Consider the following 16,037-nt stretch of genomic DNA (forward strand, 5'->3'; position numbering starts at 1 on the left):
TCTCATTCTGTTTCAATCGCTCTCTCTCTCTCTCTCTCTCTCTCTCTCTCTCTCTCTCTCTCTCTCTCTCTCTCTCTCTCTCTCTCTCTCTCTCCTCTCTCTCTCTTCTCTTCAAAGCTCCATTTGATCAACATCTACATGCTCCCTCTGGCTCAGATTATGGAACACAATAAAATATGTTACCATAATTATGCAGAAAACACGCAAAACTTCATAACCGTATCACCAGGGTACTATGGTCCAGTACAAGCAGTAAATGCATTGAACAAATTAACAATTGGATGTGCCTGAGTTTTCTTCATTTTATATTCTGTAGCCAAGGAATAATTATAAAGAAATCTGTGTGGTAATAAAAAAAAACACAACCCAAGCCACAAATCTTGGGCTATGCAGTCATGGACTCTGACCTGAATTTCAACAGCCACATCTTGCTACACAATCAGAGAGGGGGCCCTTTTCAAAACCCAAAACTTTAGGTACAACTCACGGCCACAGGAGTGGGCCAATTCTCTCCCAACTTGCTACAAAAATCGATCATGCAAAAGTTCTTCTACTTTCTTTTCCTGACAGAAAATGCACAATTCTTATGGTTTGTAAGATAGTTGCAATATAACACAGCTCTGTTGACACATGTCTTTATTCACATTTACATATATACATTGTTTTGTTCCACTTCATGTTTTGATTATTTTGTTCCACTTCATGCTTTTGCAATGTAAACGTATGTTTTCTCATGCCAATCAAGTCCCTTTGAATTGAATTGAATCCTATATAAACCCATAGAATTTCAAACATTAGACTCATTGAAAACAGACATCCTATAGTTCTTCTGGTGACTGATATTGTCCTTCTAAGGCATGAGGGGGCCGTGTTTTTTCAATTACTCTTTCCTTTCTTTTTTCTTTCTTTTCTTTAGAAGGATAATATCAGTCAGCAGAACCAGGGATGTGTGTTTTCAATGAGTCTAGCATGGTTAAATTGGAGTTTGAAGTTCAATGAGTTTATATAGGAGGGGGACATCATGTCTGATAAAATGAATATCAAATATCTAAATATTGAATCAAGCAACTTCAAAACTTTGTAGGGTGCACACCAAAGCCAGTGTATATGTTAAAATGACCCCAGAAGTGTTTTGAAGTTGATTACCCCTTTAAGTCTTTATGCGCATTGCACAACATACAGTATCTGGTAACTTTCTTCTTTATTTAAACTCCTTCTTATTTTTTCTTATTTGCATTCAAATGTCATTTTATAGTGTGTTTATTTTGCATTATATGCATGCTGTTTTGTGTAAAGCACTTTGCATTACCTTGTTTGAAATAAACTGGCCTTGCCTTGCCTTCTCTGCCTGTCTTTGCAGAGACCGCTGGTTGCTGAGGGATTCCTGGAGGTGTCAGAGCGCTCTCAGAACTCCCGGCTGGGCTCGGCTTTGACCGAGCTCCCTGACATGAATGGAGATGGGTTGAGGGAGGTGGTGGTCGGAGCACCGCTGGAGGATGACCACCAGGGAGCGATCTACGTCTTCTACGGAAAGAACCGCACCATCCAGCGCCAATACATACAGGTGACAATCATAATCAATATGAGAACCTGTACTATATTAATAATAACCCAGTTACCCAATCACCCATCTTGTTGTTATATTGTGAGCGCAGTCTGTGGATCACGCCACGCCAAGATTTCACTGCTCATAGTTGTGAAAGGGAGTGACAAATAAAACCTCTTTCAGTCTTTGAAACGTAGCTAGCGGGAGACAGAAGGTTAGCTCACACTGCACAAAAATGTGTTATTTATTCTGTCTTTTCCGTCTTGTCTGTCTGTCTGTCTGTCTGTCTGTCTGTCTGTCTGTCTAACCATTTAAATGCTATATACTTTGTTGACTGGAGTCCCCCTGGTGTCTATACTTGGTCCCCTCCTTTTTACCATCCACATCAAATCTCATTGCCGAAAACAGCCGATCTACAAGCTCACAACACACGCGCTGCATTGTGAGCTTGTAGATCTGCTATTTTCGCCAAGTTCCCCCCCCCCAGAACAGGGACACTAGGGTTCATGTGTCTAATTTGTGTACTGTGATGTTATTATTAATATAACTATTCTTATTATTACCATTATTCATCTCTGATTGTCTGTCCAGAGAGTATCGGCGTCAGCGCTGTCGTTGGGTCTGCAGTACTTTGGTCGTAGTGTCCATGGTGTGTTGGATGTGAACAAAGACGGGCTGGTTGACCTGGCAGTGGGAGCACTGGGAGCTGCAGTTATCATCTGGTTAGACACACACAGGAGGAAATACACACGCACGCACGCACGCACGCACGCACGCACGCACGCACGCACGCACGCACGCACACACACAGAGTTCATGCTAATGTGTGTGTGTGTGTGTGTGTGTGTGTGTGTGTGTGTGTGTGTGTGTGTGTGTGTGTGTGTGTGTGTGTGTGTGTGTGTGTGTGTGTGTGTTGTGCAGGTCTCGTGGCATGGTGCGTATTCAGACCAGACTCACCTTTGAACCTGAGAAGGTCAACATCTTCAACAGAGACTGTCGTTATGGAGGAAAAGAGGTGACCTGTATGTCTGCCATCGCCTGTCTGAGTCTGGAACCCAAGACAGGCATAGGCCACACATCTGTAGGTAGGTGAACAGACATAGGCCACACATCTGTAGGTAGGAGGACATAGATAGGACACACAGCTGTAGGTAAGTGGAAAGACATAGGACACACAGCTGACACACGCCCCCCCCCGACTGACATATAGGACTGTAGTTGTCCACACCCCACTGAGATCCAATGCGAGCCAGGCAACCTCAGCAGGTGGTCAGGCTTGCATCAGATCTCATTGCAGCCAAGATCTGACTTGAGAGCATACATACCTCACAGTTAATGTGGCCTGGCAAGATCAAATGCAACGGGTCACATTGAAAGGTTAGGTCTAACAGAAGACTAATAGTCTGTATGTAGGTAGGTACATAGTCTGTATGTACACTATGTAGATAGGTACGTATTTAAGCCTTTCTCTACAATTTCGCATATTTTTGCGGAGCGTTCACCTATTTCCGCCAAATTCTCACTTATTTTATTTTAGCCAAATGTTTGCCTATTTTTGCCAAATGTTCACCTCTTTTGACATGCCCAGAAAAGGGACGTTAGGTTTCATGTGGTACGCACAATTCATGTTGAAGGTGTCCCTTCAGAATAGAGTTGGGGGGGGATGTTATTGTGGACACCATGTGTACAAGAGAGAAATGCCTGGCATAGCACAGAATTAAAACCAAGTGAGTGTTCAGTGTTGGCTGGACTACAATGGATAAATCATTTAAACATAATTTAAAGGGGACACAGCAACCAGAAGGGGGAGGATTTATCAGAGCTCTATCCCAGAGGCCAACATCCACTGACTCAGACTAGTGTGTGATGTATTATGGCTTTTATAGCAGGTTATTAGTTTAATAAGAAAGACTTTTCCTGTCACTGTGTCATTTTTTCCTACAAAGGCAAACAGCTCCAGCTATTTTTATTATGTTTTAGGGAAAGGGACTTGTTTTCGTGTTCAACACAACTATCCGTGCTAAACCATCCACCATACATCCACGCCGCCTGTACCATCAATGCTTTTATTGAGACAGGAGATAAACTTTGAAGTCAGTTTCACCGCTCCGAGAGTAACGGCTGTTCGCTTTATTAGAGCAGAGGCTGTTCCGTGCTGCAGAGTCAGTTCAACAGTACCTTTTGTGAGTCAGTGTGTGTTTTCTAGTAGCTGTTGTTGTGGTGTGTGTGTGTGTGTGTGGGGGGGGGGGGGGGGGGTTTGGTGTAATTGGCTTCAGATGTGTAGGCTGGGGCCAGTGGAAACCTCTCTAACGTGCTAAGCCTGCAGGCTCAGGAGACTCCTTACAACACACACACACACACACACACACACACACACACACACACACACACACACAAACACAGACACCCCTGTCAATCTACACAGTAACCTCTCCCGCCTCCTCCCTCCCTTCATCCTTCCATCCCTTCTGTCTCCTATCCATCCCTCCATCCATCCACCCCTCCATCCATCCATCCATCAGACCCCTCATCTGGATGCTATTAGACAGTCTACAGACACAGACAGACAGATGCATGCACATTCATACACATGCATGCATGTAATACACACCACATAGATTCAAAGAACGCAATTATGAAATACTGCAAGTATTCTTTGTTCCTGTCTGTCAGTCTGTCTGTCTGTCTGTCTGTCTGTCTGTCTGTCTGTCTGTCTGTCTGTCTTTCCATTTCTTCCTGTCTCAGGTCAGGGCTGTTAGACAGTACTTGGTTAGCTGCCTGTAACTAAAGCCCAATGCCAGATTTCTGGGTCCAATGGCGATCCAGATTTTGGAGAGTCCTCCTAGCCCGTCGATGTTTTGTCGAAAAGAGCAAAATCTTCTAATCAATTTGAAAAACACATATTTTATTAACCACTTTCAAACTGTCATTCCTATTTTTGTTATTATCGGTAAAACCCGGCCTGGCTCTAGCTGTAACCAACAGTGAGCTCATATTATAGAGTTACACTTGTACTCCACAATATGCCAGCGTGTCATTTATAAAAATAAAGAAAACAACTCTGTGTCAATTTAATGAGTCTTACCTCAGCCTCCCAAAGCTGTTATAAAGCACACACTCAACCAGCTCACTTAAGAACAGTTGTGAGGTCAGCGTTGCTGCCAGAGAGACAGACTGCTTGTTGGACGGAGACAGGTCGAGGTCTAACAGACCGACTGAGACAGCTGAGAAATACATCACAAGGGCATATTTTCCATAGTTTCACACTTTGTATGCCTATTCGCTCTTACTGTTGCTTGGAGTGTTTTTCATTTAAGTGCAAAGAGTGTAAGAATACAGTGTGATTATGTTCTCCTCTCCTCTCCTCTCTTCAGAGGTATGGTACAGTGTGGTGTTGGATGAGAAGAGGTTCCCAGCCAGAGCTGTTCTGGATGAGTCAGAGAGACAACAGCAGCCCAGGAGACTCACCCTGCAGACTGGACAGCAGAACTGTGACCGCCTGTCTTTCTACGTCCAGGTAGAATAGGACAAGACGACAGGCATTCAGTCATAGGATGACAATAATTTGGTTTTATCAGACAATTTTACATGTTATTTTGTGAATTGTTTACTAGAGCAGTGCCCGTTATCAGAGGACTTGGAGGCCAGTCTTGTACATCAAATCAAATCAAATCAATTGTAGGAGTTGAGGCATTACATTTCACTTGGTTCCACAGATAAGCAGATCTACAAGCTCATAACACCTCACGTTGCGAGGCGTTGTGAGCTTGTAGATCGGCAATTTAAAACATTTTCATAGTATAGTTTGTTGACTACTTTTGATGCAGTGATGTTCTTTTTTCATTTCATTTCTTTTTATTCTTTTTTTTTTTATTAAAAGGGTATTAAAAGTCTTTAAATTGTCACTTTACTGTCATCTGGGGACCACCCCAAAATCAACCCACAGGTTGAGAACCACCTATGTACTGCATGAGGCACCAACTTGGGTAAGCTCATTGAGCTCCATGGTCAATAAGGGACGGACGGACGGACGGACGGACGGACGGACGGGCGGACGGACGGGCGGGCTGGCGGGCGGGCGGGCAGGCGGGCGGGCGGGCAGGCAGGCAGGCAGGCAGGCAGGCAGGCAGGCAGGCAGGCATATGGTACAATAAAATACATTTTAGCTTAATCTCTCTCTCTCTCTTTGTGTCTCTCGCTCTCTCTCTCTCCCTCTCACTCCTCCCAACAGGAGACGACAGATTATGGTCGCCCCATCATGGTTTTCATGGAGACAGGCCTACAGACCCCAGATGAGGGTCCGGTGTTGGACCCAGACTGGCCGACAAGCCTCAGAACCCAGGTCTGGCCTGGTACCTGATTCTAGTTCAAAAACATACAAAATGCTTCTATCATTTCTCCTTGCCTTTTGGGACATGAGTGGAAAATGTGTGTGAAACTTAATGTGAAACGTGTATTAGTGTCAACTGTCACACAACCAAGACGTGTCAAGATTTGATATGACTTCATATGTGATATGACTCCCATCGTGTAATACTTATTCAGACGGAAGTGTTTTGATCCTCGTCTCTCCCCATAGCTTCCCTTCTGGAACGGCTGTGAACAGGAAGAGAGATGTGTGCCTGACCTTATCCTGCAAACACGCACTGACCTGCTGGAAGTCAGGTCTGACACACACACGCACACGCACACGCACACATACACACACACACACACACACACACATTTTGTTTCTCACAGGTGGAAACCTTGTACGTCCAAAATCATTACTTTTCAGGAAATGTAAAAAAGAACCTGTATTCTAATGGATCGTTAAGTTATTATTTAGTCACCTGCTCTTGTTAATACTGTTAATAATACGGCAGACCTAACTACTTTAACTGGAGATACACAGGTTTCTGCCCGATGGCAACGATACATGTTTCATCCATGTGTTATCTTAGTATAGTGTTAATGGTTCCTCTCCTCTCCTCTATGATCCCAGACAGTTCTGTAGTGTGAAGGAGGAGAGAGCTGGCTGGTCTCTGTGTGGCCACCAGGGGGCGTCCCTGGACTCCGGGTACGTGGTGGAGGCCGGGCGGAGGAGGGTGGTGGTGTACGCTCGCTTGGAGAACCAGGGAGAGAACGCCTACAGAACCACACTGAACATCAGCTACTCCACCAACCTAGCCTTCTCTTCTCTCATCGTCAAGGTACAGGAGGAGGAGCCAGTCGTGGAGGGGTGGAGTCAATGGGGTAGTGGTACCGGACCCACAGAGAGAGAGAGTTCCGTCACGCTTTGATCTCGTCGCAAAAACGGGCTGCTATGGGCTGTAGTTCCAAAGATTGGAACTTCCTCATTGAGATAGACAGCATTCCATTCTTACAATGGGAGTCTATGCTAGTGTCGTCACTCTCATACTAGATCACGCTGAGTGGTACTATGGGCATGTATAGTGCACACACACTTACAAATTATTTTGGGGTCCCCAGATGTTTTCTCACTCAACAGTAAACCAAGTGTATACAGGGTATCTGCACATTTCTAAAGTTATAATTTAATTTAATTTAACACCTTTTTAATAACAAATTGGCCATTAATTGTCAAATATTACGTAAAACAAGAGGCAAACATTGTGAAATATTCTCACAATATGTGTCTGTGGAACCGAGTCAAACTAAATGTAATGCCTACAATTCCAAGTGCTTGTCAGGGTGGGGAGTCCCCAGTTCAAATATTATTATTGTGGGGGTGTCGTGGCCTGAAAGGTTTGGGAACCCTTGCTGTAGGTAATAATGCTAATAATAATGCTAATAATAATAATAATAATAATAATAATATTTTATTTGTATAGCACCTCTCATGACATTAAATGCAGCTACTCTCCACACAGGACCAATCAGATATTCAGATGGAGTGTCACAATGTGGAGAGACGGCCTAATCAGAAGATGTGTAATATCAGCACTCCCTTCTTGAAGTCCTTAGCCCAGGTAAAGACCAGTACATTCATCATAACAATACATTTTGAAGTTAACCACTTTCTCTTTTTTTCCCCACTTATTTTTTATTGAAAAAGAATTTCAAGAAAACAAACATAAGGGTACAAACAAAAAAGATATGACAAGACCAGACAAAAAGGCTGCATTCTACTCAATTGCTACGGTTATTACTTTAGTACAATGTTGTTGTTTTTTAGGGGTTTGTTTCATACATTGTCCATGGGCTGAAGGAAGAAATCCCACTTTCCCCAAGTTTGAGTCTGAGTATGAATGTTAGTTTTTCCATGATGAAGTGAACCACTTTCAATCTGGCATCCTTATTCTTTTTTTTTACACTTCAGCAATTTTCTAAAATGGTTTAAAGTATAAAATAGGGCTTAAGTGGTTAACCACTTAAACTCTCTAGACTTAGTAAACTGGACCTGAGTTGGCTCTAGTCTGTACCGCTTTGTTTCAGTCTACACCAAATGTCTTTGCCAAAAATAGCTGATCTACAACGCGTTACGTTGTGAGCTTGTAGATCTGCTATTTTTGGTAAATGTTCTCCCCAGAACATGGATGCTTGTTAAACTACAGATCTGCCATTCATAATCTCATGCTGAGATTAGTGCAAACATATTGCATACAAAAACATCAGCACTGAATTCCACTAAATGTATTGGACTAGTATGTCATTAACAGTGTTGCTGTAACTTTTTACAGATTAGGTATTCGACGAATGACGATTACAGCAGGATAGAATACAATTACTACATCAATTTCTAGAGTTATTACACAATACGACTAATAATAGTTATTAAACAGGAAAAGGAATATGCTTTGAACAGCAGCCATTGACTTGGTGGCTCATTAGCCTAACGACCATTCCTATAAACCTGATCACAGCCCCACCCCTCTCTCTCTCTAAGGCCCCCGAGGGCTGACTTCAGAGCTGCCTGTCTGAAAAGGGTCTGTTTTATTATCTTGGTCCAGGCAGCAGGTTATTACTGGCTGTTCCTTTACAAGGCGTTGGCTGCTGGGATGCTGTGGGACGTTAGCCAGGGGCAGACAGGCAGAGCGCTGACTGGAACAGCCTGTCAGCTGGGGGAACATCTGAGCTGTAGAACTTAACAACATTCAATTTGAGTTCCTCCTCTCTGGTTGGAGGTGTGTTGATTTGTGAAATCAGCTGAAATCATATTTTTGGATAGTATAGAAACGATAATACAAGGGGCGTCTGGGTGGTGCAAAGGGTAAAGTTCCTGCTCACCACTGTGTGTGGAGATTGGGGTTTGATTCCTCCACTGTTCCTCCAGCTTGGCCGGGTGCTCCAATAGGCCGTGTTCGTGGGTGGGAAGCCAGCAGGGGAGGGTGATCTCTGTCACTGCACTAGCAGGTTGGTCTGTTCAGCAGAGAGCGGAGATGAGAAGAAAACCACGTCCTCCCAGTGAAACTCCTCACTGTCAGGTGAAACGTAGTGGTTGGTGACTCCATATGTATCAGAGGAAACACGTGATTGTCTAGCCTGGAAACCAGACGAATCTGCCACAGCTAAAAAAAAAATTGCCCTGGGCAGATTGGTCTGGCGCTTCTCGGTTTGAATTACATTTCGCTCACCCCAGAGTCGTGGGTTGACCAATCAGAGCCCACTATTCAAAGTGGGACATTTTTTGCTGTGACGTTTGAATCTGTTTGTAACAGCCCCTTGGAAATGAATCTTCCACACCAAAGTTCCAGACTAATATCTACGCAGTGATATCTGATGTGATATCTACGCAGTCGCAGTGATATTAGTCTGGCCATGCCAGGTTGTCTACAGGGTGTAAAGTAGACTCTGCAACACCCTCCCCAAAACCAACAAATAGGGCAGTGGTTCCCAACCTTTATAGCCCACCCATCTGATCAGATGGGTGGGCCGTGTGCATTTTCAGAGCATGTTTAGTTTAATGATCAATCGATCAATTGTGTTCTGGCTTGGAGCAATGGAACTAAAGTAGTATACTTTATGTTCCTATTAATCAGTATCACAATGAAAAGTAAGTTTTCAATGTGTTAAAGAAAATATACAATGACTTTTAAATATGTTATCAGTTATATTATCAATGAAATCTTAGTGTTTTGACAATTATTTGGAGGCCCACTTGTAATATCCTCATGGCCCACAGGTTGAGAATCGCCGATGTCGGGGATAGCAATGACAGGAACTACATGGGTTAATACATCATGTGATTCACCATAAAGACAGCAATACATCATGTGACTGTTTCTCTATAGTTAGTAATAATAGTAATAAACCCTTTAACAGTAACTTTTTCCAGTGACAATAATAAATCATGTACAGTAGCTGTTCCCACAGCAACAACAACAGTATGCCATGTGAATGTTTCCATAGCAACAACAGTATGCCATGTGAATGTTTCCATAGCAACAACAGTGTGCCATGTGAATGTTTCCGTAGCGATTGTAAAACACTGTGACTGTTGTGTTGGCAGGTGTCCTTCCGTCTGGAGTTTGAGTTCAGTCGCTCCGTCGTCCTGGACCATGTACGGGTTGTCATGGAGACCGGCAGGTGTGTGTGTGTGTGTGTGTGTGTGTGTGTGTGTGTGTGTGTGTGTGTGTGTGTGTGTGTGTGTGTGTGTGTGTGTGTGTGTGTGTGTGTGTGTGTGTGTGTGTGTGTGTGTGTGTGTGTGTGTGTGTGTGTGTGTGTGTGTGTGTGTGTGTGCGTGCGTGCGTGCGTGCGTGCGTGCGTGCGTGCGTGCGTGCGTGCGTGCGTGCGTGCGTGCGTGCGTGCGTGTGCAGGAGGATCATTTCATCCAGGGCCGTTCACTCTTATAGTGAGGATGTACAGTACTGTAGACCAGTGGTTCCCAAACTTTTTTGGTCGAGACCCAAAAGAGATTTTTGATGTCTCCCCGGGACCCGAACTAGTGAAAATAGCCGATCTTGTTTTTTGAGCTTGTAGATCTGCTATTTTCACTAATACTAGTATCTTCCCAATCTAATCTTTTATTTAATTTGTATAATTCTTTTGAAAAAATGTTTGAATTGTGTGTGTGTGTCTGTGTCTGTGTCTGTGTCTGTGTGTTAACCAGTGAGGGGGAGGAGGGTTACCCAGAAGACAACATCAGCGACCTGCACCTCCCTCTGAGATACCCGGCTGACCTGCTGTTTACCAGGTGAATGTCAACAATCACACACACACACACACACACACACACACACACACACACACACACACCGCCTGCCTATCTGACTGACTCGACACCAGGCACCCAATTCTCTCGGGTCCTCCTCGGTGATGCAGGTTCCTCACAGTTTGAGTTTGAAGTTGATCAGTCGGACGGTTCTCGAGATACGTGAACTGTACATAGGGCAGTAATTATGAAATTTCACTTGACTCAAATAATTGCGATTAACATTTCTGTCATTGAACATTATGAATTAAGAAATACATACATTTTAACTATGCAAAAAAATAATTGCAATTAGGCGATTATGTCATAATTGTGACAGGCCTAACTGTACAGAGATTAATTTAGCGTCAGAGATCCACAGGGAAGCCACAGGGAAGCCATGCCAGACAGACCGTGTCTTGTTAACGTTCTCTCTACATCGCCGTAGTCTGCCTGGTTGCCATAGCGTATAATGTGATGTACAATTTCAAAAGACAACCCTCCGCGGTTTGGTGAGACAATTTGAGGGCAAAACAGGAAGTACAATTATCTGGTGGGGAGTACGATCTAATGAGTTAAACCATGAACTCTCTCTTTCTCTTTTAGAGACGCCAGCCTTCCTCCTCAGTTTGACATCAGAGCAGGTTCCTCCTCGGCCTCCTGGAGCCAGACAGACTTCAACCTCACCTACCAGGTCAGTCACAACACCACCCACACACCTACAACCACAACAACACACTTCAGCTACAGTTCACAGCTTCAACCACCAACACAACGACACCTATTACAACCACAATACCAACCAAGTCCAGTAGAGCAGTGGTTCCCAAACCTTTTAGCTCGAGACCCAAAAGGGGAATTTAATGTCTCCCCGGGATCCAAACTAGTGAAAATAGCAGATCTACAAGCTCACGACGTGTCGCGATGCGACGCGTTGTGGGCCTGTAGATCGGCTATTTTCACGTGGCTACTCCTTAAAGGTTTCTTTCTTTTTTTTCTCATATATGAAATTATTTTGAAAACTTTTGCTCGGGTTTCCTTTTTTTTTTCATTAATCATTTGAAAAAAAAGAAAGAAAGAAAAAGGATATTTACTGTACAATGACTGTAGTAGTGAATGCTGGGGAGACTACCAATAGAGATTGGCTCTATTGGTTCCCAAGGGAACTGTGCCGTGCAGTCGTCTTTCTGCAGGTTCTAGATATGTTTCCATCATACGCTATGAATGAGATTTTTTGACGAATGAGATTTTTTTATGACGTATACCTCCTCCTTCAGGCGTGGTTCTGGTTATAATGGGAACATTAAAAAAAACGAGTTCTGGAAAGTTTCAGGTTATGGAAGGTTCTGGGTTCCTTTGTAGTTGAAAAGAACCATGTGTTGATGCTGATCCTTGCTCTCCCTGCTGCAGGTCCAGAACCTGGGCTTCTTCTCTGTGTCAGAGGTCATGTTCTGGGTTGATGTCTGGGCCGTGACCCCCTCTGGGAACCAGCTAGTGAACATCACAGACTACAGCATCGAGCCGGTGAGACACTTCAGCCTTCAGTTTGTGCTCAAAAACCTTGTATGTCCAAACCTGTTACATATCAGGAAATGGCAAATAGAACCTTACAAATGGATCAAATGTAGTTATTTAGTCATAAACTCTTGTTAATACTTCATTGGTAAAATATTTACAAAACCCACAGACAAAAAAAACAAAAAACGAAAATAGCAGATCTATAAGCTCACAAAGCGCCGCGATGCAACGCATTGTATTATTGTATTATGCATTGTACAGTATTATTTTCACAAATTTTGTGTGACACTGCCTGACAGCAATGATGTGTCAATTTCAATTGAGTTGACATAACCCTTACATGACCTCTCCTCTGTTCCTTCTATCTCCTCTCAGCCTTCAGCAGCCTCTCACTGTGTTGTGCCCGACCAGCAGAGTTCCATTCACACCCCAGAAGACCTGTCTCACCTTTCACAGCTGGTACTACTGAATTCCAACCTTTACTATTCTGTGTATACATGCCTCTGTCTGTCTGTCTCTCTATTCTTTTCTCTACCTGTGTCTCAATGCATCTCTGTCTGTCTGTCTCTACCTGTTTCTATGCATGTCTGTCCACTCCACCTGTCTCTCTGCTTTGTTCATTTCTCTCATACAGTACTGTGTGTGTGTGTGTGTGTGTGTGTGTGTGTGTGTGTGTGTGTGTGTGTGTGTGTGTGTGTGTGTGTGTGTGTGTGTGTGCGTGCGTGCGTGCGTGCGTGCGTGCGTGCGTGCGTGCGTGCGTGCGTGTTGTAGAACCAAAGTAACAGTGTGAGTATAGGTGTTGAGTGCAGACTGAGTGTTCCTGCCTACAGAGAAGTCAAAGTGATGGTCAGAGGACAACTACAACTCCACACTCTACTGTCTGTAAGTGTGTGTGTGTGTGTGTGTGTGTGTGCGTGCGTGCGTGCGTGCGTGCGTGCGTGCGTGCGTGCGTGCGTGCGTGCGTGCGTGCGTGCGTGCGTGCGTGCGTGCGTGCGTGTGTGTGCGTTGTGCCAGGTGAGGTTGTAACTGTCTGTCTCTGTGTATTGTTATACAATGTTATGTTTGTCTGTATTGTTCTATATGTCCATCCGTGACCCAGGTTTATTACTAGCTAACAACATGAGCCCTAGTGTCTCTGTTCTGGGGTGAACAATCTCATTAGCCAATCTACTTCACTTTTTACGGCTGCAGTTTGCCTCCCTGTGCAACAAATCTGTCCTTAAAAACACAGTATTTATAAAAACAAATAAATACACACATACAAAACAATAATGGTTTAATCCATTGATCAGATTAGAATAGACAGTCTATTCTGATCTGATCTGATCAGATGTGTATATTTCTGTACCATTGATATGATTTATATTGTGGTACCAAGTGATGTTATCATTCATTGTCTGTGTGTGTGTGTGTTGTATGGTGTACCAGGTGAAGTTCAGATCTCTAGGCATGCTGGTCTCTGCTTCTATCCAGCTGAGTCCCTCCAGTCCCATGTTTCTACAGGAGGAACGGCCGCTTCGACAGGTATCACACAACATCACACTCTAACACACCAACAAAATACATTTACACACAACTACAATACAGTACAACACAAGATGATGTATCACTGCTTCAGTTGTGGAAAACACAACTGTCTCCATCTCTCTCCCTTTTTGTCCTACACTGTCTCCCTCTCAGCTTTCCCAACCTGTCTCTCCTACACTGTCTCCCTCTCTGCTTTTCTTCTGTCTGTCTCTTCTACACGGTCTCCCTATCAGCTTTACTACTGTCAAAATAAAGAAAATGCTTTAACAAAGAATGCAATAACTCTCATCTAATAGCCTAACTTCTGTTGCATTTCTGTAGCACAGTGAGTGACAGCGGAGAAGTATCAGAGATACAACAATGCTGCCATCTACAGTCCAAAATGTGTATTACAATAATCTTAATGTACATACTACCATTACCATATATTATGGTAATGGTAATATTCCATTATAATGTAATGGAATATACATAGCTTAAATTGAATAGAGGAATATAATTTTGTACTGTATCATTCTAAAGTCAGAAAACAGGAAACTGTTTTAAATGCCGTGATGGTCATTTGATATGTTCAGCCATGTGATCACTTTTTCCTTCATCTTGAAAACTCATCACTCAAACATCATAAAACAACCAGAAGAGATGATAAACTCCAGGAAAAATGTTACTGAACAACATGTTTAATGTCAAAACACCCTGTTAAAGCTGCGTAGGTCTGCCTTCACTCCTCTAACATATTGAGGTGTGTGTGTGTGTGTGTGTGTGTGTGTGTGTGTGTGTGTGTGTGTGTGTGTGTGTGTGTGTGTGTGTGTGTGTGTGTGTGTGTGTGTGTGTGTGTGTGTGTGTGTGTGTGTGTGTGTGTGTGTGTGTTATATAGATTGTCTTGGAGATGCGTAGAGAGGATGAAGTGACTATTCCTTTCTGGGTCATACTGGGCAGCTCACTGGGAGGCCTGCTGCTATTGGCCTTACTGGTCCTAGCTCTCTGGAAGGTACTCTCACACACGCACGCACGCACAGTTCAGAATCTGCCTGTTCTTTCCATGCATATTTTAATTATATTTTTAATCTGTCAGCTGGGCTTCTTCAACCGTCGGAGGAGAGAGGAGGAAGAGGAGGAACAGGAGCCAGTGGCCAATGGGAAGCCAGCAGCTGAGCTATAAAAGGCACCAATTGGGTGTATGACTCTTATAGACCGCCCACTTCACTCAGGGACCCTACAGCCCCAGACAGCCAGACTGTTACTGCCCACCAGCAAATGTTTTAACATTTTAATTTGCATTATTAGTGAGAGCAGAGGAGGAAAGTATAGAAGGAGAGGTTCTGGTTTGTCAGGAGAGCGGGGGATGTGAGGTATTTTGTAAAGAGATGAAATGTAGATCATGACAGAGAGAGACTGGACTGACAGTATACCTAGTGAAAACTCACTGGGTCATTTTACAAAACTGTTTGCACAGCTTCTAGCCGGCTTTTGCATCATGGAACGTATAGCAGCTCACAAACCAACTTCCACTGTTACTGCAAGACATTTTGAATTTCCCTAGTTGATCAAGTCTGATTTATTCGCCAAAAATAGCTGCCCTGCAGATGCATTGTAACTTGTAAGCCTGTAGATCTGCTATTTTCAGACAGCCAGTGGTGGAAAAAGTACTACATGTTTTTACCTAAGTAAAAGTATAATACAACAATGTAAGAAACACTCTGCTACAAGTAAAAGTCTGTTAATCAAAATTAAAAGTACAAAAGTATTGGCATCAAAATATACTTTACCAAAAGTACTCATTATGCAGAATGTCCCGAATGTCCCGTTTTACAAGTTATCATTATGTGTAAAATGCTATTTTGAAAATAGCAGATCTACAAGCACACAACACGTCGCGATGCGACAGCCAAAGTTATAGTAACTAAAGTTTTCAAATAATTGTAGTGGAGTAAAAGTACAATATTTGTCTCTGATATGTAGTGGAGTAGAAGTAAAAGTATAGAACATTGGAAATACTCCAGTAAAGTAAAAGTACCTCAACATTGTACTTAAGTACAGTACTTGAGTACGGTAGTTACTTTCCACCACTGACGACACCCACATGCAACTAGAACTCAGGCTTTAGCATCCCATCTTTCAGCTGAACCCATACCTTCAACTCAAAGCTCAAATCTCATTATGTAAACGATAATGCAGTGAGAGGACATTGTATGCACATTTGCCTGCTTATTACACTGCTACTTACGAACAAAGTCAATCATTTGACATGAAATATGAATTTAAAGATGATATTATTAGCTTACAAGCTTCCGCTGCCAATAGCAACGTAAT

General features: G+C 43.3%; 1 protein-coding gene across 1 annotated transcript in view; it reads left to right on the forward strand.

Annotated features, from left to right (window-relative positions):
- LOC311046681 (integrin alpha-11-like) overlaps positions 1–15,539 on the forward strand; it is a 52,494-nt gene extending 36,955 nt beyond the window's left edge. The window contains exons 14-30 of the mRNA XM_084059174.1: positions 1,361–1,564; positions 2,138–2,268; positions 2,468–2,631; positions 4,921–5,063; positions 5,778–5,888; positions 6,126–6,211; positions 6,531–6,738; positions 7,420–7,518; positions 9,999–10,075; positions 10,599–10,682; positions 11,286–11,373; positions 12,090–12,203; positions 12,573–12,656; positions 12,969–13,079; positions 13,626–13,721; positions 14,602–14,715; positions 14,800–15,539. Coding sequence (XP_083915300.1) covers positions 1,361–1,564; positions 2,138–2,268; positions 2,468–2,631; positions 4,921–5,063; positions 5,778–5,888; positions 6,126–6,211; positions 6,531–6,738; positions 7,420–7,518; positions 9,999–10,075; positions 10,599–10,682; positions 11,286–11,373; positions 12,090–12,203; positions 12,573–12,656; positions 12,969–13,079; positions 13,626–13,721; positions 14,602–14,715; positions 14,800–14,886 — 2,001 coding nt within the window. The 3' untranslated portion in view covers positions 14,887–15,539. The remainder of the gene's footprint in view (positions 1–1,360; positions 1,565–2,137; positions 2,269–2,467; positions 2,632–4,920; positions 5,064–5,777; positions 5,889–6,125; positions 6,212–6,530; positions 6,739–7,419; positions 7,519–9,998; positions 10,076–10,598; positions 10,683–11,285; positions 11,374–12,089; positions 12,204–12,572; positions 12,657–12,968; positions 13,080–13,625; positions 13,722–14,601; positions 14,716–14,799) is intronic.
- Positions 15,540–16,037: the final 498 nt, after the last annotated feature.

The sequence above is a fragment of the Gymnoscopelus microlampas genome (genome assembly GCF_963454915.1).
Source record: "Gymnoscopelus microlampas genome assembly, chromosome: 6".
NCBI classification, from domain to species: domain Eukaryota; kingdom Metazoa; phylum Chordata; class Actinopteri; order Myctophiformes; family Myctophidae; genus Gymnoscopelus; species Gymnoscopelus microlampas.